At 45.7% G+C, this 23,303-nt stretch overlaps 2 protein-coding genes across 3 annotated transcripts in view; one reads left to right on the top strand and one right to left on the bottom strand.

Moving 5' to 3' along the window:
* Nucleotides 1–755: 755 nt before the first annotated feature.
* LOC143321583 (ETS domain-containing protein Elk-3-like) lies at nucleotides 756–8,536 on the top strand. The gene is made up of 5 exons (XM_076732009.1): nucleotides 756–1,068; nucleotides 3,786–3,994; nucleotides 4,323–5,096; nucleotides 6,793–6,915; nucleotides 7,753–8,536. The coding sequence occupies exons 2-5, from the start codon at nucleotides 3,788–3,790 to the stop codon at nucleotides 7,849–7,851; spliced, it is 1,203 nt and encodes a 400-aa protein (XP_076588124.1). The 5' UTR covers nucleotides 756–1,068; nucleotides 3,786–3,787; the 3' UTR covers nucleotides 7,852–8,536.
* Nucleotides 8,537–8,612: 76 nt separating this feature from the next.
* Nucleotides 8,613–23,303, bottom strand: part of LOC143322028 (cyclin-dependent kinase 17-like) — a 28,848-nt gene continuing 14,157 nt past the window's right edge. The window contains exons 3-18 of one of the 2 annotated variants that reach the window (XM_076732873.1): nucleotides 22,535–22,699; nucleotides 21,576–21,709; nucleotides 17,368–17,493; nucleotides 15,482–15,538; nucleotides 15,177–15,291; nucleotides 14,064–14,158; nucleotides 13,782–13,844; nucleotides 13,210–13,333; nucleotides 12,857–12,977; nucleotides 12,236–12,333; nucleotides 11,969–12,074; nucleotides 11,756–11,806; nucleotides 11,466–11,508; nucleotides 11,191–11,281; nucleotides 10,942–11,019; nucleotides 8,613–10,002 (exon numbers count right to left, since the gene is read on the bottom strand). In XM_076732873.1, the coding sequence (XP_076588988.1) occupies nucleotides 9,965–10,002; nucleotides 10,942–11,019; nucleotides 11,191–11,281; nucleotides 11,466–11,508; nucleotides 11,756–11,806; nucleotides 11,969–12,074; nucleotides 12,236–12,333; nucleotides 12,857–12,977; nucleotides 13,210–13,333; nucleotides 13,782–13,844; nucleotides 14,064–14,158; nucleotides 15,177–15,291; nucleotides 15,482–15,538; nucleotides 17,368–17,493; nucleotides 21,576–21,709; nucleotides 22,535–22,699 (1,505 nt within the window). In that variant the 3' untranslated portion in view covers nucleotides 8,613–9,964. The remainder of the gene's footprint in view (nucleotides 10,003–10,941; nucleotides 11,020–11,190; nucleotides 11,282–11,465; nucleotides 11,509–11,755; nucleotides 11,807–11,968; nucleotides 12,075–12,235; nucleotides 12,334–12,856; nucleotides 12,978–13,209; nucleotides 13,334–13,781; nucleotides 13,845–14,063; nucleotides 14,159–15,176; nucleotides 15,292–15,481; nucleotides 15,539–17,367; nucleotides 17,494–21,575; nucleotides 21,710–22,534; nucleotides 22,700–23,303) is intronic. The other variant, XM_076732874.1, reaches the window with a different exon arrangement.

Here is a 23,303-nt window from a genome sequence, read left to right as displayed (position 1 = left end):
CAACAGGAAATGAAGTAGACAGGCAGCAGCTGAAGGTGAAAGTAATTTATTCCATCATTTTGTCTTTATAGGCACCAGCGTTTGTTCATTTTGACAAAAAAAAAAAAAAATCAGAACTTTGACAAAATATATAAAATTCCTAAATGTATATATTTTTTAAATTAAACGTGTTTAATTAAAAAAAAAAAAAAAAAAAAAAATCCAACAATAAGAATTAAAATAATAGTATATAAGTTAGTTTTAAAAAAATAGACAAATTAGAGTAGCAGGCATTAGTGACATAACAAGTTATTACATAAAGATTTCAGAGTTGCACAACTGGACTTTTTTTCAACATATTTTCTAAATTATTTTACATTGTCATACATTTTGTAATGTACATTATACATGCAGGCTAGTGTATGATATCTATTCCATGTCTTTGTTTTCCATAACTCCATTTCTTATTTTATTTAGTTCATTCAGTGTCTTACCCGTTTTCTGTTCTGTCTCTTGTGCTTTATAAATTCATTATGCTGCAAGAGCTGCTTTCGCTATCAGAAAGTACAGAATTAGTTGGGTCACTTCAGTTAGTGTGTCCGCTTAGCCCGAGGCCGATATCATCCACTTCACGGCTCTGTGGCAGCACAAAACAGCCGATTATGAAAACGAAATGGGACTATCACATGCGTTTGGCCTATCGCTGGAACTACCGAGCCGTCCCTGAACGCCTCGCAGTAGGCTGCGGACTGATGATGTCACTTCACGGGCTGTAGGAGTTTCTGTTTCACCATGTGTACCGACACAGAGTAGGCCTACTGCTGGCCGTCAGCGGGCAGGCGGAGGAGAAGAGGAGGGGAGGAAAAGTGTGTTTACACAGACGGCAAACTGCCTGGGGAATCGTCGGGGAGAGGAAGTCAGCCGGCTCTGTGTCTGCCTGCTCCAACTTCCTGCTCAGAAAGAGAAAAAGCCCAGGATCCTATTTCAGTCCAGCACAACTGTGTAGACCAGAAGCAAGCATGGAAAAACAAGGAATCACGCAAGCTTCACCGTAAAGTTTCGCGGAGGGAAAAGACCAAGAGATCGCAGGTACCGTAAAGTAAAGTGACATCTTTCTCTGAGCAGCGCTTTGTTGGCCACTTGGCAGCTGGTAGCGGCTCAAATAATGCATGTCGAGTAGGATTGGCGAGAGTATTCACACTTAACACGGCTCGTCTTTGCTGTGAAGTTTTTTTTTTTTCTAAAACCGTGTTTTACACCCTTTGGATCGAGTGTGCTTTTACATTTCAAGCGAGAATAAGTTACAGATTCAGATTGGGACATAATTGTGTCGTCTTCCGGTCCGAGCAACATCTTGAAAATGAGTCAGTGGGGCAGAAAAGTGATCCAGACCACGAACAGTTACTGCAACTTTCAAGTCCCGGATACAACTGTAGCCTCCCCTAAAAAAGGAGGCAAACAAAAGACGAGTAGTGCAAAAAAACTGGCTCAGAGTCTATGATCGCTGTTTATTGATGCTTTTCTTATGATCCCCTGCTGAATTTTCCACCGTCTGCGAACAGGAAGAGAGCAGATTTAGTCATGGCTAAGTAATGTCTGCACACACCATCTAATCTCATTAGGAGTTTCCGTTCAGCCAACACACTGGATGGCTTTGTGCGCACAGCGAGACTTCTCAGCCCGAGCATCCGCAGCAGGGCTCCTCATCTCCGACCAAAAACCGCCACAATGCTCCTGTAATGTTCCTAGAAAGAGCTGTACCATGGCTGTGGTTCTCACTGTGGCTGTACTTACCTCACTGTAGGGCATGTATGAGGGATTTTATCTCTGTGTGGTTGGCATTATCACTCTAATATTCAGGTAAGGTAGGAGAATGAGGTCATTATCACTTTATTCTGTGTGATATTTAAAATCTGATTTCTGCAGGAGGTTTTTCTGACCTGCAGTAGCTGCTCCGCACTTTCAAGCTCCTCTGTGCTATTTGCAGCATCTTGCAAAGGTGAATGTTTATAAGTCACACTGGCCTAATTGTAGCCCTGTCAGCTCGGCGGCCCTGCATTGGCAAGCTTTCCTTTTGCTTCAAAGAGTTTAAAAGCCAAACCGAACTTCAGAGTGGGTTAAAGGGTGGAGCTGTGGAAAGGGGACAATGCTCCGATCTTTTGACCCTCTCCCTTTGGGATTTTTGTGGGAAGTGTGGCAGGACTGGGGAAGTGCTCCCCTGCTGTGGGATCCCCTCTCCTCGCCATTTGTCCTTGGAAGTAGAATGGGAGGAAGTCCTGACTTTGACAGGTTTGTAGGTTCACGTGGCAGATAGAAAACTCAGGGGAAGGCAAGTGTTGGAAACGAGCTCAGCCCTCCCTCTGCCTCTGTCTGTCTCCTCTCTGGACACAGACACGTAGTGGTCGGACGGCCGGCCTGTTGTTGTTTGGGAGCATCAGTCACTAATCAGGCCTCTCATCCACAGATGGGACAGAAAAGAGACGACGCAGCGAGGGCCATTAGTATGCAGGGCTGTGTGTCGACTGACATTTTTCAATTTTAGTGCCAAAACCACGCCTGAGCCATAACTTACTTTAAGGAATAGAAAAACATGTTTCTTCATGACACATTTTTTATTAAACAAAGGAAGCCAAACGTCTCAGACGAGCACCAAAGAAGAACTCTAATTTAAAACGGCAAAATATCTTAAAACAAGACTCACATCAGTTAATTAGCCACTTTTTGATAGTTGGCATTACAGACTCCTCACAGTCAGTGTGTGTGTGCCTCTCAGTTATAATGGTTATTTTCACCATTGAAAATCTCTAAAATGTCAGGAAGTAACAGTCACAGTCTCTCAGAGCTCAAAGTGATGAAAAGTAAAAAAAAAAAACCCCAACATATTCAATTTACAGTGACACAAAACTGAGCGGTGAATCCTCACGTTTGAGATGCTAAAACGTTTTAGCATTTTAGCCTAAGGATTTATCAGTTATGTAAATTTTTGGCAGGTTATTACCCATCATAATTTATGAATCCTTTCAGCACTACTCTGGTGTTACTGTCTGTGGGGAAAGAACACCCCCCCCCCCCCCCCCCCCAAACCGCCTTCACACTATTAATATGTGAGCTCCTAGCAGGCAGACAGGAGCTTCGCCGCTGCACATTCCTCTATTAAAGGAATAACCCACCCTGGGCCCGTCATACTTCCTGTGGAGAGAGGGCCAGGTTGAACCGCAGCATATTTCTGGCTTGAGCTGTTGTTCCTCCTTAGGTTTTTTTCTCTTCTGCTGCCGCTGCTACATTACACTGCACTCTTGAAAACACACTGTTCTATTCATCACCGGTCTACTCTTCCTTACACCACATGTTAGAGCTCAAACAGGCCGTTCCCTCTTCAGACAGTAACCTAATTTAGCCTGTTTGTGGTGAAGTACGCCGGCGAGACACGTCAGGAAAAGAAGCATTTCATTAAACACCAGCTCTTCTTCATCTGAACAGTCTCTCCAAACGCGTGTTTCATCAACAATTAGTGCACACGGAGAAGAAATATGGAAAGTAATGAGCTCAGTAGGGTGCAAAGAGCTACGGCTCGTCTCCCTCAGAGGGTTGAGTTTTGTGCTTATTCTGTCATTGCAGCATCTGGCAGGTGGTGTAAGAGCAGGTAGACTTGGTGCTTTTTCTCTGTCAGCTGACATCTGCGAGTGGAGGAAAAGGCCACAGGAGGAAGATCTTCGACATCGTCATGTGACAGTGTTAAAAATAACCCGTGAAGTTATTCCTCAAAATCTTCTCGCTCCTGACGCGCTGATCTCGTCTCGCTGCAGGTATGGACAGCGCCATCACTCTGTGGCAGTTCCTGCTGCAGCTGCTGCTGGACCAGAGTCACAAGCACCTGATATGCTGGACGTCCACAGACGGAGAGTTCAAGCTGCTCAAGTCAGAGGAAGTGGCCAAGCTGTGGGGGCTGCGCAAGAACAAGACCAACATGAACTACGACAAGCTGAGCAGAGCCCTGCGCTACTACTATGACAAGGTGAGTGAAGTGACGCTGCTTAGCGTGCAGCAGCTGCCTCTGTGTGAATGTCATCACAGCCTTTGTTTCTGAGAGAGCTGTAACACCACAACAAATTCATAGTTCTTCTTCTCGTTGAAGCCACAATCTCCCCCGATAGACACTTCCACTTCCTCTTTCTCATCACACACACAGTAGAAATCTGCCTGTGAAGTCGAGCTCTAGCTCACAGTTATTTCAGTGTGATATCTGTGATCTGTTCTTATCATCCAGATCTCGGTTTTCTCTGCATGAGAGTAAATAGTGTAAAGAGTCTCCCCATCAGTAATGGCGTTTGTCTGTTTTACAGAACATCATCAAGAAGGTGATTGGCCAGAAGTTTGTCTATAAGTTCGTGTCCTTCCCTGAGATCCTGAAGATGGACCCTCAGGCGGTGGAGATGGGCCTGGCTTCTGGAAGGTTTCCCCTCCAGGAAGGAGAGGCCTCTGAGCTGGAGGTAGAGGAGGAAGAGGAAGAGGAAGGGGAGGAGGAGGCCCAGAGGAGGACCCTTGCAGCCCTGGGGGCGCAGCAGTGTCGAAATGACTACCTCCGCTCGGGGCTCTACTCCTCCTTCAGCATCAGCTCCCTGCAGAACCAGCCCGAGCTGCTCCGTGCCCTGCGGGAGCGCCAGGAGGAGCCGCGCTCCGTCATCCGCTTTGGCACCAACGCCAGCGAACGGAGCTCCCCTCCCTCTGCCAAGCCCGAGTCCTACATCTCCCCCAGGCTATCCAAACTCCACTCCCCGTCCTCTCCCCACACCCGGCCCGGCCGAAGCTGGAGCCCTGCAGCCAAGGAGGAGGAGGAGGAGGACTCTGACCAGAGCGCTCAGCCCCTCAACCTCTCCTCTGGGCACAGGGAGCGAGCCCTGCAGCCCCCTGAAAAGAGCAGCAGCAGTGGCAGAAGTAGCTCCACTAGTAGTAGTAGTAACCAAGGAGATGGACTCCCACCAAAAAGCAAAAAGCCCAAAGCTCTGGAGATCTCCGCCCCGTCCCTGCTGCTCGCAGGGAGCGACATCGGCTCCATCGCCCTGAACAGTCCAGCGCTGCCGTCTGGCTCCCTCACTCCAGCCTTCTTCACTGCACAGGTGAGACGAATAACACACACCTTTAACTTCCTGTGGGCAGCACAGATGACGACACGGGCGTTCAAATGGGTCCCTCGTGTTCAGTCCAGTTTATGCTGGAATAAGATAAATAGTGTTTATTAAATACCCGCGGACACCTGAGGCAGCTCTAAGACCTGCTTCATCTCTGCCCAGCCGAGACATGTCCACACACCTCAGCGCTGCCCTCTGACACAGCTTCTCTTATTTCTGCTCTCAATAATTTAAGGTGGACTAGAGATCACGTCATTCTGTGCCAGCCACAGCTGAAGTACAGCGAGTCCAATATTAATCGAATCCCACATAGAAAGAATCATTTTGTGATGCTATCTGCTTCCGTCCCGCCTGTGCGGTGGTCTGGCTGGCCACAGGGAGACGATGGGATCTGTCCAGAGTATGATGTCAGTGTCCCTAAAGCAGCAAGAGACATCTGACACAGCCTGGCACGCGTTGGTGGAAAGACTACCACTATATTTATTTCAGTAGTCACTTGAGCCCAAATTTCCTCAAGAAACAGACAGAGGAAAGGTAAATCGGTATGAGGCGCTTCCATAAAGGAATTTGACATCGTTTGGAACAGAATGCAAATTTCGACTGAGTCATCGTCTGTGTTTGGTTTGGGATTAAACCTTTCAGATTATTTCGATAAACAGTTGTGTGGGGTAAAAGCCAAAATGACTGGCCGAATGTTTACATGCTGCAAATAACAGGCCGTGTAGAAACATGTCTGACCTCAAATTAAAGTTTGAGAAATAAAAGTGCGCATAAAATGCGAATTTGCTCACGTAATGTGAGTAAATTCAGTAGTCTCTCTCTCTTTTTACCTCTTTTGGTTGTCCAGTCTCAGGCGCTGCGTTAAGACAGATCCAGGCTTTACAGAACAGTTTTCAAACTGTTTCCTGCCAAATATTTAGAGCCAGATTCATCCAGCCGTGACATTTTGGTTTGTGCTGATCTTTGCCATAACCCCGATGGCTCTGCTGCAAGCACCAACTGGTGTTTAATAATCTATTTCAGTGAATAATGTGTTTACACTGGAGTTGTGACAAAGAAAAATCGCTCTGCCACATCAGAGGCTCGTCCACACGTTGAGAAAGGCTTTAATACTCCACTCAGTGAGATCAGAGGAAAACGAGCGATTTACAGAAATCTTCTGCAAGTCCAACCTATGAGAGGGGGAAGAGGCCCTAAGTGATGCCATATGCTCCAATAATTCCATTAATAATGGGAGCAGGGCTGGGTCCCTCCGCAACACTGGCTCACTTCTCTGAGGTGACACAGGGGAAAGTCGGGGGGAGGGGGAGAGAAGACCAGGGGGGAGAGAGGCAGAAATTGATTTCATATGTTTTCTCTCTAGTTGGCGTTCCAAGTGCTCAAGGACCCCCCCCCCCCTTCTCTCCCCCCCAATCAACAACAACCCCCACTGTCCAACCTCCTCCTCTCCTCCCTGTGTCACCCCTGTATTCTGGGGGAGAAACCACAGACTTCCTTCCTGCTCCGTCAGTTTGTTTTTCCAAACGCCGATACACGTCCATTTACCATTTCAGCATGTTTTGCATTACCGAACCCTCAGAGCAGCGCTCTCCAACCGGTGTTTTTCTTTTAAAAAGATGTTGTCTTCACTCGTTTCGCATATTTACACAGAGCCTGCCTCCTTCTGTGTCCCCCTTCCTTGCAGACTCCCTCTGGTTTGCTGCTGGCTCACAGTCCGCTGTTGTCAGGCATCCACTTCTGGAGCAGCTTGAGCCCCGTCGCCCCGCTCAGCCCCGCCCGGCTGCAGGGCCACAGCTCCCTCTTCCAGGTAAGAAACACACACAGGTGTGGACGCACTGAGGAAGAGAGAGGGACAACAACAGCAGGAGTGCTCAAAGGTTTAGTGTTTGCTGACAGTGTTTGAAAGACGAGCAGGAAGTTGTGAAGCTGTGCAGGTAAAATTAGCACTGCTGCAAAATCCCCGTTCATAAATCAGGTAATGACAGGAAATGTTTTGAAGATGAGTCAATTTCCAAACATTAAGAGTGAGCTCCAGTTTTATAGCCTACATTTATATGGACTCATTTCTTACAACTTTGCCTTTGGTCCTTTAAATGAAGCGCCAGTCAAAAGCAAAATGGCTCCTCATCTTCTAGATTTTGCACTTTCAGGCAGGTATTTAACAGAAAGCATATGAAATTATATGAAAACGCTGCGTTCAAGGTCTGCATAACAGCAGACACCAACGGTTGTGAAACTAGTCGAGAGTCGTAAGCAGGTCCAGCAGAGGTGTCCTGTTTCAGCGCTTGTGAGAGGGAGAGGAAATCCTGTGAATACTTCCTGTTTGAGCCCAGGGGAGCCGGTTTGAACAGGGTGGACTGGTTTGAGAGCTGCTCCTCATTTGTGAAACACACACATACACACACCACACCCCCCTCCACAGGCACACACACAACATACCGGATCCTCTGTGCGCAAATAGTGTTGACTTCTCCTTCTGTTGTGGAGGTGCAGGGGACAGAGACGAAAAGGAAGAGGCACAATGAATAAAAAAAAACAGGAAACCAGAGCAGTGACAATGCTGCAGTTCCTCACCGGAAAGCAGCTTTCATAGCACCTCCGTCCCCTCCTCGCTAACTCTCAGCCCCTTTCTCTTCCTCCACAGTTCCCCAGCCTAATCAACGGACACATGCCTGTCCCACTGCCAAACCTGGAAGGAACACCCTCCTCTCTGCTCCTGTCCCCCACCACCCACAAATCCTGATCCAGGGTCAGTGAAGAATCACCCACCTTCATCCATCTCTCGTTGAAAGTTTCTCATCGTTCTCATCATCATGTGCAGCAGCGATCTCTTGTCCGACTTGTTAAATTTTGCTTCAGAAAAGTCCTACGAGACAGTATGTGACCTCACGTTTTTGCACTTGCGTTGCTTCAGATTGCAGTGGTTGAAAGCACTTGGTAAAAGCCATGCGCCACGACGTCTGTGAGACGTCTGGCTCTTTGTGATAAAGTACAGCACATTTCCACAGGACCCTGTCCACGACGGACAGTAGTGACGTGTAGCTAGCTGCAGAGGACTAGCCAGCCGCTCATTCTGCGCAGACAGCTTGGTTGTTTTAATCTTGTTTTTAAAAAAAATTTACATTTTTTTTTCCCTTAAGTTTGTCACAATGTGAAACTGGTTGTTTCACGTGTGTGGTATTGTATGTATTGTATGCACTATGCTTCTCAGATAATACCGGCTGTGCCTTGTTGCCTTTTTTTTTGTTTGTTTGTTTTTTCCCAAAATCTTTTAATGAAGACGAGATTTCAAATCAATGAAAAACCTTTGTAACACTTGTAATGTTCTTTTTTTTTATACTGGACTTGGTATACAGTTTGTATTCTGTATAATTTTGTATTGTGAAGATTGTTTTGTCATTTTCAATAAACAAAGCATTGAATGCTTGAACACAGTGTCTTTAAATTAAACCCTTAAAAAACATCGATCGGGGGAAACAAATCAAAAACAGTTCATTTGGTATCTGTTTAAACTTTAGATTTTATTTTCTTTACTCTGGAAAAAAAAAAAGCTCAAATATGGGAGGGCATCTGCAACGAAATCCCACACCAATAACAATTATCCACAAATAAAGTTAAAGAATATCATACAAAACATCTCTTGTAACACTGTTAAATAGACTCAGTATCGTATTCACGAGGGGCAGGACTATAGCTAGTGCTCCCTGAAGTAGGAGTTCAGTGGCTGTGTGCTTCCTCATACAACAGAGCAGGCATGCAACATGATAATGGAGGCAATCCAGAAAAAAAGGATCCATTTTTACAGTTGATGGAGATGGGAATGGCAGAAAGGAAAAAAAAAAAAAAAAACACCTGTAATGCACAAAGGCAGCTTTCAACACTGGGAACTCACTTTGCACCTCCTCTGTAACAGACTGGAAGAGATAATGTGTCAGATTGAGGTGGAAAAGGATGAGAAGGCTGTTCACTGGAGTTAAATGTCTTCTGAAGTATTTAGGAGGCGTAACTAATCCTGTAATGCCCTCGCTAATAATTCTACGTTGCCTTTCCCCGCCTGCATTTGTTCATTGGTCACGACAGAGACCGCAGCGTCCTGGAATGATATGCCAGCATCTGACAAGACTGTGATCTTTTTTGCGCACATCTTGGCAGCGCCGCTCTCATTTTAGCCTCCGGTTAGGATTAAATGATCAGTTCTATCGAAGCTGGCCTCAAAAACCTTCAGAGTAAATGGTCACAAATGACGGGTGCAGCGGAGAGCAGCACCGTGGCAACAGAGACAGAAAATCAAACCCTTTTGAGTTGCTACAGAAACATCCCTCTGTCCGTCTGTGTGCTTTACCCACCCACACGCAAACACGCAAACACACACACACACACACACACACACACACACACACACACACACACACACACACACACACGGAGGAGTTTTGAGGTGGAGATTTTTAGGGATGAAAATGGAAATGATGACAAAAAAATATCACTAGAAATACCACCACTTCAAAAAAGAATTAAAAATCTATACACATTGCATGTACTCATTAAAGTGACTGAGCCAGTTAGAATTCTAGACAGTAGTTGTATTTAGCAGCAAATTCTCTTCTCAATAAATATAGATGTACAGTATATAAACGTCTCTTTTGGGCCAGGTTCAGGCCAAACCTGCGCGGGGAGGGGGGGGGGGTCGGTGACACTGTGGACAAGTTTCCCAAGCAGTTTGGGGGGAGTGATGATGATGATGATGATGATGATGATGATGCTCCACGCCAACATCCATCTCAGGTTACCGATCCATAGGCGAGACTGTACAGCCAGGAGATCCTTCCCAAATAAAAAAATACAGTCCAGAGAATCTAAAACAGCATGCTTTGTCTTCTGCTCTTTCCATTGCCTGAAAGGAAACACAGAAAAAGCGTCATAGTTTACAGAAGACACGGTGGGACCCCGTCAGACAACACTGAGACGAGGGACAAACAGGCTGCAAGAATTAGCTGTTAGCCGCTCCTGTCTGCGTTGCACCGAGGGATGTACAGACGGCTAACTGGATCGGAAAACCTGATGATGCTCGGGCAAGTTCTGCCGTTAAAGGGGCATTTTTTAATAGTATTTCTAGACGGATTTATGGATGTTTATGGACGAGAGAGCTGGGGAGAGGAGCAGTCCTTTTAATACAGGAATAAACAGCCGTTAAGTGCCACAATCATGTTAATGAAAGCAAAACAACCGTCAAGAACGCTTCAGCCTTTCAGTCTGAAATGGCAGTTACTGCTGTGTGTGTGTGTGTGTGTGTGTGTGTGTGTGTGTGTGTGTGTTACATGGTTAGCTGCTGAACGATGGTCTGTCAGCTCGGGGAGTGTGTACTGGAGCGCAGTGCATCATTGTCAACGCAATCAAACTACCTCGACGTAAACAACAAACACGGCTATCGTTAGTGCTCAAAGCTGTCCAGCTGGCGTGTCAGTGTTGGGAAATTCTGGCTGCACTTTGTCCGCCATTCTGATTTGAACGTTTGATTTATTGATTTCTTTCAGGATGTAAAGAGAATTTCAACAAATATAAGAAAAAATGACAGACGACAGCTTTCCTCTGTGAGCTGTCACAGCCACTGCTGCAACTGTGTTAGTCAAAGGGCCAAACTACAACAACTGACTTCCTGTAGTTTTTAGATCACTGGCATACACCTGTCCCTTTCACCTCATGCACTGTCTTTGCCTCACAACTCTCCATGCACACTCCTCAGCTCTCCTGCAGCTCCCTGGAGTTTAAAAAACCTCTGATTCGCAGTGAAAACACAAGCAATCAAAGCATCCATTCTCACATTTTCCCTCACCTGACTCAGGGTACGATGAGTTCCGGTAGCCGGGATCCCTCTGCAGCTGGACCTCCTTCAGTGTGAATATGGATATGTCTGCCAGACATAAAGAGTCAGTCAGAGCAACAGAAATCAGATCTTGCCAGGAGAATGGTGTCTTTGTCATGCAGCTGTAACTGATCCTCACTGTACACTGTAATATCCTTCAAGTCGTACCTAGCGCAGCCTGCCAAGTCTGCATTACTGTGTTGCCATTTCATTACTCACTCTCTGGCAGTGTGTGCACACGTGGCCCCAGGCTCCTGAAGTATGGCTGTCTCATTGCTTCATCAGCAGAGATCCTCTTTTTTGACTCGTACTGAAATTCGGGGGAAGTACAAGAAACATAAAGTCGTTAAAGGACGAATGAAAATGGGGTCAGCGTGATGTGCTGAAGCGCCTTGATGAGCTTCTCTCCAAACATACAGGCCTAATATAGCTGCAAAATGTGTCACACCACATTTAACATCACATTCATGCCTGGCAGATAGAGTGAGACTCACTTTTAGGAATGACATCAGCAGGTCGATGCCATCAGTGTCCAACCTGAGGGGAGGGGGAGGGGTGGAAAGGGAGGGGGGGGGAATTGAGAGCAGGAGAGAGGGGGGTCAGTGGAGGTGGGGGTGACGCACAGATGCTGGTGAGTGTAAGGAAGGAAACAGAGTCAACTATTCCACAGGATTTCCTTACAGGAAGTGACACAGAGCGCACACTCCTAACTAAACAAACCAATACTACTAATGTCTAAGTCTCTAAATCTAAAAAGCTCTGCATGCAGTCGCAGCTCTTATACCTGGGTCTGATTTGAAACATTTGCTCATTTCCATCTCCAATGATTTCAGGGCTAACAAGAGAGGTGGGGGGGGGGAGTGTTAAGAGACTGTCAAGGTGTGTAATCGTCATACAGATATCTGAAATAACCTCATGTAACAACATCGTATTTGATGTCCTTTACAAAGACACACAGCAGCAGAAAAGCAGCTGCTCACAGGTTTCCATGTCTCACCTGGGTGCGTGGTTAATGAGGGGCTGGGCCTTGTACTTGGGGAACTTGTAGGACTTGAACTCGTCGATGGAGGATATTCCGGGCCAGCTGTCTTCTGTGGGAGTGCCTGTGGAGGGACATTCAATCGACCCTGTTAGAGGCAGGCTCTAGCACGGCAGCTGGAGGGGCTTTTCACGCTGCCACGGGGGCTGCATGCCGGGGTTAATGCGATTAAAGGATCATATTAAAAGTTTGAGTGTTTCGCTGTCAGCAGGGGGCAGCACTGACCTAGCAGCCTGAAGATGAGGTGCAGCTCGTCCTCCACGGTGGAGCCTGGGAACAGGGGCCTGCCGGCAGCCATCTCGTAGAATATACAGCCCACACCCCTGACAGGAAGACACAGACTGAAGCGTCAACACAAATCCAATCCACAGGTCTTCAGTATTGGTACCAGAACTAACTTCCTGGATCAAACCACCTGAATCGGCCGGTTTCAATCTGTCCGATGAGTGAGATATCAAAGGAAGAGGCAGGAATTTGTGTAAGAGAGCAGCCGGGCACTTTGAAGTTTACATTTACAGTTAAACTCCACGACAGCTTGTTCATTAACAGCCGTGTGCCACATCAAAGTCTGCTCACCGCAGATTAGGACACCTGTCAGCTCCCCACTTCGTATGTTGCTCAACATAAGAGCACCAATTAAATGAAAGAAGCTCCGAACATCTGCGCTCACACCACAAATCACTGGAGCGGAATTAGAAACGACAGAACTTCTTTCTGCTGGAGGTTTACATTCGCCCGAGCACCTTCACTGCGCTCGCTCGTACGGACGTGACGAGCGAGGAGCCGGGAGTTTACGCTGTGTTTTCCGACGGTTGTAATCATCCCTGCTGAGTGAGGCCCACTCACCACATGTCTATCTGTGTGGAGTACTCAGAGGAGCCCAGCAGCACGTCGGGGGGCCGATACCAAAGCGTCACCACCTCGTTAGAGTATGTTTTGGTGGGCACAGACTTGGCCCTCGCCAGGCCTGTGGAGCAGAAACATGAGAATTAAAAACAGACATTTTGGAAAAGCTCATATGAGGAGTTTCAATCCAAAATGACAAATATTCATCAGGTTTTTTTAACACGGCTCAATCGGCTCACACTTTTTTGATGATGAATGCAGCTTCAGAAAAATCAGCTTTCGTCCAAACGGCAGATAATTAATTTAAAGACATGAAAGCTCACACGTGGATAATGACGTGTTTTTGTTTTTACCAAAGTCAGCCAGCTTGAGCTCTCCTCTGTCGTTGATGAGCAGATTCTGGGGCTTCAGGTCTCTGTGGAGAACTTTCCGCCTGTGACAGTACGCTAAGCCTCGCAGGATCTGGAAGAGAAAAATCTGGGAAAGCAGATATTTTAGATCAGGGACGAATCATCACATCGGTCAAAACAGCTTCAGGTTTGTATAGAATACAGGTGCTGTTGCTACATTACAATTTATCCAAACCCCTCTGGGATATAGATGATGTGGAAGAAGTTAAAATCCACTGAATCCTGACTTTTTTTATAGACACAGTACTTACATGATCCGTCCAAACTGCAGTTTCATGCACTTTAGGTATTTTCAGTCCAACTCAAAGGAACATTAAACCAAATTTCAACAAAATGCACGCAAGCCAAAGAGGTGTTTGTGGACGAGTAAGGTCAAGAGGACAAATCCCCCCACTGTCTAGACTCCACCACCAGGGGGCACACTAACAGCATTTCTTGTTGATGACAGAAACCACAAAGCCGTGACAGTTGCTGAAGTTGGCCGTGGGGCCAGCAGGCCGCCTGCGGAGGCTCACCTTGACATTCTGCATGCTCAGGATGTTCCCACAATCGTCCATGTACTGCTTGAGGTCTTTGTCCTGGATGGGGGGGGGGGGGGGGGGGGGGGGGGAGAGAGACAGAATCAGAGGAGGCTACAGGCACACCACCTGCAACAGCTGACCTGCTGAGCTGCTGTATGACTGTCCTCAGCTCTGCAGAGGGTCATGAATAATAATGTGAAATATGTTTATTTTAGCATCTGTGCTTCGTGCAGAGTAACACAGGACGGGTGAGGGCGGACGCTCTGATGGTCTCACCAGGTACTCGAAGACCAGCGTGAGCGACTTGTCTGTGTGGACGATATCGTGCAGCGTCACAATGTTGGCGTGTTTCAGGTCCTTCAGTAACGACACTAGAGGAAGAGAGAGACCACACAGCTGTAAGAGCGAGGATGTGATTACACTCTGTGATCTGAACCATAACGTTTACCTTTTTAACTTCTGACTCTGATGTCAGTGGGTTCATTGATTAAGCCAAGTAGGGTTCATGTAGAAAGTCTTACATCATTGATTAAGAAACAAAATGAGCCAGAATGTGATCATTTGCTGATCCTCTTTGACATATACTCAACTGAAAACAGCACAAAGACAATATATTTCATGTTTTACCTCATCGACTTCATTATTTTTTCAATATATATGCCTATTCTGGATTTGATGCAGCAACACGTTTCAAACAAGTTGGGACAGGAGCAACAAAAACACCTGTGTGGAACATTCCACAGGTAAACAGGTTCATTGGTAACAGGTGATAATGTTATGACTGGGTATGAAAGAGGCATCCTGGAAAGGCTCAGTCGTTCACAAGCGAGGACGGAGCGAGGTTCACCACTTTGTGAACACATGACTGTATGAAGGATGTTACTACATGAGCTCAGGAACACTTTGTGAAACTCGTCAGTTCACAGAGCTCATCTGTAAATGACTGCATTCTGTTTCTATTTACACTTTACAGAGCTACCCAACTTTCTTTTTGGAATCAGGGTTGTAAAACTTCGCATGTCTGGTTCTTCCCTGCAGTCTTACATTCACACCCCAAACCAACCACAACGCAGCGCTACAGCACAGTTTAACTGCGGGGCAAAATATCTTTAGATCTTTTAGCATTTTCGTCCTGTCATGCTCACACACTCTCGTAAAAACACTCAGAGGTAAAGCTGCTACGTAATCTAATGATATGAAAGACCACCATCAGAAAATGACAATGGAGGGAGAAATCCCAGCATTCCAGGGAAGAGAGTGATATTCCTGCTAAGCTGTCATCTAACCTTCAACCTACTAATAACAGAACTGGGCTGGATGCTGCCGAGTCTGAAACACTAGAATCCACATTAAACCTAACCGGAGGCGGTCGCGGGTCATGTTTAATACCTTCTCTGATAGCCGTGCATGGCGCCCCCTCCTCGTGCTCCAGTCTGATCTCCTTCAGCGCCACAAGGTTGTCCGTCAGCTTACTCCTCCCCTTGAAGACAGTAGCGTAGGTGCCCTGGAGGACAGGAGGAGAGGCAGAGAGGTGATTAAAGGTCTCGGGAGCTGGACTGATGCGGCACAGTCAGGCCGTCCGGGGTTCAAAGTAAACTCTATAACTGGGACAGTATGTGTTATGTCACTCAGCATGAGAACATCAGCACCTGCGAGGAAGTCGAGGTTACTGGCGAACACACACTTTCACGTACCTCCCCGAGTTTGTCCAGTTTGATGTAAGTCTCCAGCTTCCCGAATCCAATTTCTGACTGGAGGAGAGAAAAGGACAAACAGCATTAATGAGGGTGGCGTCTTTATTAGCACTGACAAGCTTACAGACACGACGGCAAATCCTTCTGACGGCCTCGCAGCGACAGAGGGGGGATGTAAGGAGGTCACACACCCCCAACCAACATCAGAGCTAATCTCTTGTGACAAAGGACTGCTGGCTTTTGGCTTTTACAATGTGTTTGTTTACAGGGAAGGAAGCCAAACTTTATTTATAATGCATGTTTAATACACAATGGAAAACTTGCGTGTGCTTTAGAGGTCAAACAACTAGTACTCATTTTTTAAGCAAAAATGGATGCGGGTTCCAGCTTGTCTTTTGTCAACATTTTCTGCTTTTTGCTGTTATTTCTGATAGTAAAGTGAATATATTTTCGGTTCTGGACACCTTCAGCTGTGGGATGGGTATTTTTCGTAAGACGTGAGAGTCCTAGGTCATTTTGAGTCTTCAGCAAAGCAACTAGGAGCATAAAAATCTACAGACTTTAAGCTGACCTCTGTCCAGCATGAAGACCAGCACCAGGTCAGCTGAGAGGCCTGGGTGCCTCATAGATTTCCAACACGTCAAACACGTCAAACTCTCTAAACATCTCTGCAGGGGAGCGTGTATGCAAATGCAGCGGAGTGGGTGAGGCGGTGTTCATACTTTCCCTTAGTTCCCCTTTTTGACGGAGGCACATTCAAAGCAAAACCACAAGCCAATTACTGAGGCAGCTGATGGAGCGAATGCTGCGGTGCGATGTAAACACATGACAACAGGCTGAGAGGAAGAGATTAGGCAGTCGGAGGGTAAGGTGTGAACTCTCATCCACTCACCTCTGTTTCTTGCTGCCTTTAAATAAAACATAATTCTCACAGCTATCTTTATATTCTGCAGCCCCTCCCTCACAGCCGCTCCGCTTCTATTTCCATCCGTTTCGGTCCAATTCTCCTCCACTGCTGATTCTCAAATCACTACCGCTCGCACTCACACGTGGGCAACAAGTACTGTGCATTTACATAAGCACAGTTTGGAGGTAAGCGCACTTCAGCTTTTTTTTTTTAAGACTTTCTCTCCACAATATTTCACACAGAAATAGCGCAGTTTCTCTCCCACAACATTTATCTGACAGTTGTGGCTTTAAGCTACCTTGCAGATCGTAGCCGCAAAATGTTAAATAAGACGAGTGGAGGACGATCAGGCGTCACACGGTTTAGCATATTTGCGTTAGACCTTTGTGTGCAGGACTGCGATTAATTAACATGCTTTATCATCCAAAAACTGTCATGAGCGCAGCAAAGACACAGCATGAGGTGAAAGGGACAGGCGTATAACAACAGGAAGCTTGTTATTCTTCTGTAGCCTGGCCATCGCACAGACATGATGCAGAGAGACTTGCACTTTCCATCGTGGATAAACCTGCATAAAAACCTGCGTTACTCCTCCTCCTAGTACAGAATTTCCCTTTCATTCTCCTTTTGACCTTGTTTTTGGTTTACATCAGCTCCTAAGAAAATTTTCTCTGGGCAGGTAACTGAAGACTGCTGCCTGCTGGGAGCTGGACACAAGGCTGATGAGCACAGTTTGCGGATTTAAGATGAAAACAACGAGCTGAAAGACATTAAAATGTTCCACAGAGCTGAAGGAAATAAGACTAACATATACACAGTGGTTGAGATGCTGAAGCACTGCACCTGTGGTACTAGCAGGGAATCAGTGTCTGACTCAGCAGGTACACTTGCTGACATAATGGCAATAAAACAGAACAATGTCATTTCTAATTTCCCTCCTCTGTCTTATCATCGCGTCTCGTTTCTCTCCTCGTCTCACCAGCGATGCTCTGCGGGAGCGTCGGCTCAGCGGCTGGTCGAAGGGCGGGCTGCTCAGCTGCAGCTTCTCCAGGTAACCGTCAGGTATCCGGATGTCGGCCGGCAGGGACAGACGTTTGTTTAGGTCCTGTGCACACACACACGCACACACAGATAGGAAAAAACAACAACACAACACCCAATTTAAAAACAGCATCAACGTGGTGTAAAACCCTGAGAAAACAGGAGTAAACCCTCAGTAAACAGCGTAAGCTCTGAATAAATACCAATGATTGACAACTAAATGGCAGAAACCCTGAGCAAACAAGTGGAATCTGTAAGAACCAGCCAGCTTTAGGCCTCACCAGTCAACAGAGAGGCCAGTGTGTGTATACGTGTGTGCATAATAACACGTGCAGCAGCATGCGTCCATACGGTTGTGTGTAGCGCACTTGTGTACATAATAAAGGCTGCCTGTGGGCCGCCTGTCAGAGTTCGAGGTAAAGTCTTTCCCAGAGCAACAAAGTACTAAAGCATGATCCTAATGACTTGTTATATAAAATAAAACACACACTCACAAAACAACGTCTGGATTCTTCCCATCATGCATTTCCTCTATTTGTATGATTACTGTTAATCCGTTCCCTCTCCCTCTCTCTAGCTGCTTTAAATCTACTTCCACTCCCTCTGAGGTAACACTGGACACTCAGTAACACCTCCTCCCCTCCCTCCTGACCAACCATACAACAATATGCAACTTTGAACTTCCACATTTCAACAACAAGCTCATTGATTACTTTCTAACTGAAGGTGACTGACACGTGGACGGCCGAGCTGACCCTTCGGTCTGTTCAAACCATGACAATGACTCAGCTTTTTGCCTTTGTGGTGGCCTTCAGCACACAGTCAGTTTCACAGGAAGTGATGTTTTTTATTAAGACTTGAGGAAATAAGACTGTACTGTAATACTGTACACTGCACACAAAATTCAGCCACAACTATTTTAATAATCAATATGGGGCTGCAACTGAGATAATTTCCATTATGTGACTGTTTTCTCGATTTGACTCATCACCTCCTGCACAAAATTTCACAAAATGTGAAAATTTCCACTACAAGTTGCTTATTTTACCTGAACAAACCCAAAAATATTCTGTGAAAATCTATAAAGCCCATCACAATTCATACTAAGGTCCACATATTCACCATGAACTAGTTTCTTATTGGCATGCATATTAGCAGCAAAGTGGCTCTTCATTAGTCATTTAAGGCACTTATTAATGCCTTATTCTGTATGATCATATTTTACAACTACTAACCCATTAATGCGTGTTTTCCACCAATAACATCCAAATTACTGACTATCAAGTATAAGTACAGAAGTTGGTGCACATGAATTATGATTTTAGTGACCCTAACCCCCAGAATAAGGCAATAATAAGTGCTTTATAAAGACTAACATGGAGCCAACAGCTACAAACATTCATGTTAATAAGCAACTAGTTAACAGGCCGGGATTATAATCAGTTCTGCTGGTCTGTAGTTTCTGTGTGCTGGCTCAGGATTGGTGGTTTGGCCCAAGAGGAGGCGATGCCATCCATCACATGACCTTTGTCCCCCCCCCCACCCTCGCACCCCCCTCCAGTTGTCCAATCAACCCGTCCTAATCTGTTACAACATGGGCCCATCTGGACCGTATTACAGTAATCCTTGTGATGTAATCCCAAAACACTGCTTCCTCTCCAACGAGAGACGTACAATCCTCTACCTGACCACAGGCGGAGGGATTTCCTTACTCTTCCTCCTCTTCTTCTTCTTCTAATAACCCTTCGTCTGAGTGTCACATCAGCACAAAGAACGAGGCCACACAGTGATTTCACTGTTGGATCACTTCATCAAAAACAAGTCTGAGGTCAATCGCGCTGCTCACAGCAGCACAAACAATGCACCGAGTGTTTGTTGAGCTGAGTCTAACTGTGTGTCTGAACGTGCTTCTGCCCAAATAAACCTCTCTGGTTGCGGAACAGTCACAGGAAGTGCAGGGTGCACTGCCTGCACGTACTCTCTACGCACAGCGAGAGGTGATGTGTCACGTCTATGTGTGGGTAGCCCCAAATGAAGTAAGCTGTGCGTTTTCTTTTTTCTTTCCTGCAGTGGTGCATGCTCGCTCGACTGGTATCTGCTTGTAAATCCACAGAGGTCTTGCAATCAAACCGGCCAATAAACACGGTCAGAGGGAGGGAAGTGTGCGTTCTTCAATCACAAGATGTTTCATCGCATGATTGCCCAGCAGGTACTGTGCAACATGTGGTTCACTGGCAAGATGTCAAAATCAGGCACACGTGAGGAAAACACGTAGAGCACAGTTTTACATTACATTCGAGTTACTTGTGGAAATAGGAAGAAGCTTTGCAACTTCTTAAATAGGTCAGATCATGTTTAAGCTGTATTCTCTGTTACAGTGTGTAAGATTCTAGTTTTGTTCTGCACACTGTTCTTCTCACGGTGTAAAAACAAGGATTATTCACATCTGCTCAGAGAGACAAGTCAACTACTCTTCTGACTGTGTGGATTTGTGAGTTAACCCTTCACTCTGAGAGGGATGAAAGGTGGAGCGTGAAGAAACAGAAACATGTCAGAACAGCAGGCAAAGTAAATGGGCAACCGTATGGCTCAGACTGAAGTGACTGGAGTGAGAATGGAGATTATTCAATGCTCAAGACAAGAACGATGAAAACAGAAACCGAAATTAAAAACCCTAAAAATGATAAATGTTCACAAGTCTATTTTACAATGAAAACGTATAGAAAATGAGGAAGACGAGAAGTCACTTTCTTGTTCACTTTCACTTTGAAACAGTTGTACTGACTCATGTCAGTTGCACATCCTCAAATCCCATTAGCATCCATTAAGGTGGACTGAAGAGATCAAGTCTCGGCTTTGTTGTACAGACAGAGAGAGAAACACACTGTTTCAGATGTTGTTTAAAGTGCTCAAGTCTTGAGTTAAATTATAAGATTTTGTCTGTTTTGCGCACACGTGGAGATATACAGTACTTTTATTTTACAAACGATTTAAGACTTAATATTTGATTCTTGATTATGCTGAACAAATCAAACAACCATCAAACACTGACGTAATTTTGTCAGTCTGATTCTCTTTAATTACTACTGGAACCTACGAAATAATCTGATGCAAGTCAAATTCAGAAATCAAGGCACCTCTGATCTCACTTTATCCGTTACCTTAAGATAAAGCAGCACGTTTTCTCCTCCCTCCTCGCGCTGCCTTTCCTGCGTCCCTACGAGCCAGCTGAATTAAAGCCGTCACTGCTGATCTGGTTCTGCATTTGTGCGCGCGTCTGTCTTTCCATATGCTCTGCTGTATTAAACTCTACATGGTGGCGCGGTGCCAGCCATGGCAACTTCATCATTTAGAGTGGCCTGCTCCTGTTCTCAGATGTTAAACGCTGCACTGTATTTCACACGCCCCGGATTAAAAAAACGCTTGTGGTGAAATGAAATCCCTCTTAAAAAACAATAAAAAATAATAACAATCACAGCGAGAAGTCTTTCCATAATGTGTTGACATTATGCAACCACCAGAGGAATGTCAAAATCTGAAATCTGCCTGCCCCTTTGACTCAGTGTGTGTGTGTGTGTGTGTGTGTGTGTGTGTGTGTGTGTGTGTGTGTGTGTGTGTTAGTGAGAGAGAGAGAAAGGGGGCTTGGGTGGCTAGAGGTGGCGGCGGCTGTGAAACCATTGTAAAACAGATTTCAAAAGTATGTTCAGCACTACAGTATGTGGAGTTAGTGTGTGCATGTGCATGTGTGCATGTGCGTGTGTGTGTGTGTGTGTGTGTGTGTGTGTGTGTGTCCTGCTGAGATTATGTGGGCAGCTGAGGACTTCTGCGTGTTCATGACACACAACGAGGATACGCCTACGCTGAGTTACAGCATGGAGCTGTAATGCACACATCATTAAATCCCACCTCTCGCAGGGAAAAGGGTCCATTGTCAAACGCTCAGATTCTTTTGCTTTTCAGTGAATTAATCACAACATACCTTCAACGCTAAAGTGGAGGCTGAACCTTTAAGCCAGGTACGACTTAATGATTCATAACGGTAACATATTCAAATGTCAGTGACGCATATCTCACAACGCATCCTCCGTTAAAAAGCAGGAAGGCTACGCAAGGACAAGTCTGAAAACACAGCGAAACAAGTCCCACCTCTGCAGAGATGCGTCTGTTCCCTCTGTTCCTCAGACAAACACCCGTGGGCGACTGCACCTCATCAGAGGAAGTCCCCGACGCCTGGTCGCTCTCCCCGTCCGAGCCCATCTTCAAGTTCTCGTGGACGATGTCTGGAGTGGAGAAAAGGAGGATGAGAGGTTGACAGATGGAGCGGGTCTGTGGAAAACAGAGCAGCGCTCGACACCAGCTGATGACTTCAGCAGGAAAGAAAAACACTCTGCCCGACACTTTAACGAGCCCCTCTGTTCTTATCAAGCCCCCGGCTGTGTCGAGCAGAGGATATTAAACAACAAGTATATTAGGTTTAATACATTTGACTGATAGATTTAATTTGTTTCGTGGCTTCGGGTCCTTACGAGACAAATCCATATATCGCACAGTAATCGTCCCATGGCTGAACAAACACAGCTTTCATACATATGAAACACTCGTTTCCTCCAGGGTTTAAGTTTTTTATGCAATGTTGTGAATTTAAATATTGTTTCTGAGTCGGGAGTCCAAGCTGCTGGTTTGTTGGAAGAGTCTTTTTTTTTTTTTTTCGGTCTCACTCATTAACAAATGGCTTATTGTGTGACTGAATGTAACACTGGAATGATTGTAGTCATATGTATGTGTGTCAGCAGTGCACTGATTTATGCCTCCAGCAGTGCGTTTGTTTAGCACGTTTTCACACATATGTCACTGTGTGTGCGTGTGTGTGTAGGCTCAGCTGACTCAGTAGAAATGCATTAGAAAAGGATTTTACATGTGCGTCTGACATTACTCAACAACCAAATCTAACAGCTTGACATTGAAATAAAAAATCTGTAATAAAATCTCGTCATTATAGCAACATCTAAACAGATTCTCCTCACCGCCATTAAAGAAATCTCCAGTACTAAATCTGTTTAAAGTCAAAGGAAAAATGTCAAAAGTGATCACGGCCTGCGTCTCACCGAGCCGACTGCCGTTGCGAGGCATGACCATGAGCGAGCCGAGGCCTCCTCCGATGACGCTCTGAGGCCGTCGCAGCGGCGGCTTTTTAAAGGAGCCTGTGTACTGGTGGAGGAAGGAGTGGACGCTGTGGGCCGACGGAGGACGGCCATTCCTCACTATGGGCTCTGTGGAGGAAGGCACAACATTTCTTTTATTATTATGACATTAAAAAAAAACTACCCACGTGCATTTTATATTATGTCTCCCCATACTTCAGGTTTACTTCCACTCTGAAGTCGTCACTCCCTCAAAACAGCTCGTCGGACACTCAAAGAGCTTTGAAAGCCCCCTGCCCCCAACACCTTTACAACATTGGATCTTGGGGGTCTGTGTCCAACAATTTCTGTGTTTTTCTGAGAGCAACAATCTGACATTCGCAGCCTCCTCACGCAGTTCATGGCCAAACAAATATAAATACGTTTGCCCTTTAGGAAAGCATGTCATAAAAACTAGTTCTCTTTGACAAATCGTCACCAAAAAGGTCAATGAATTTCACACGCTCACTTGGCGGTGGATGAAATGTATTCTGAAAACGCGTATTTCTGAGTTTATTGAGCAACTCGTTTGTGAGAAACACAGAAAAATGTTTCTGCTAAAATGCTCAAACTAGACAGCAAACATGACGGATTGTTCCTGTGAGAGGTCTGAAGCTCTGTGACTGCTTATCCCCATATTCTATATCAGAATCAGTATGTGCTTATGTTATTTTTTGTAAATATGAGCTTTAAT

This window comes from Chaetodon auriga, chromosome 6 (assembly GCF_051107435.1).
Source record: "Chaetodon auriga isolate fChaAug3 chromosome 6, fChaAug3.hap1, whole genome shotgun sequence".
Taxonomy (NCBI): domain Eukaryota; kingdom Metazoa; phylum Chordata; class Actinopteri; order Chaetodontiformes; family Chaetodontidae; genus Chaetodon; species Chaetodon auriga.
The sequence above is the reverse complement of the archived record's forward strand: the minus strand, read 5'-3'. Positions and strand labels throughout refer to the sequence as shown.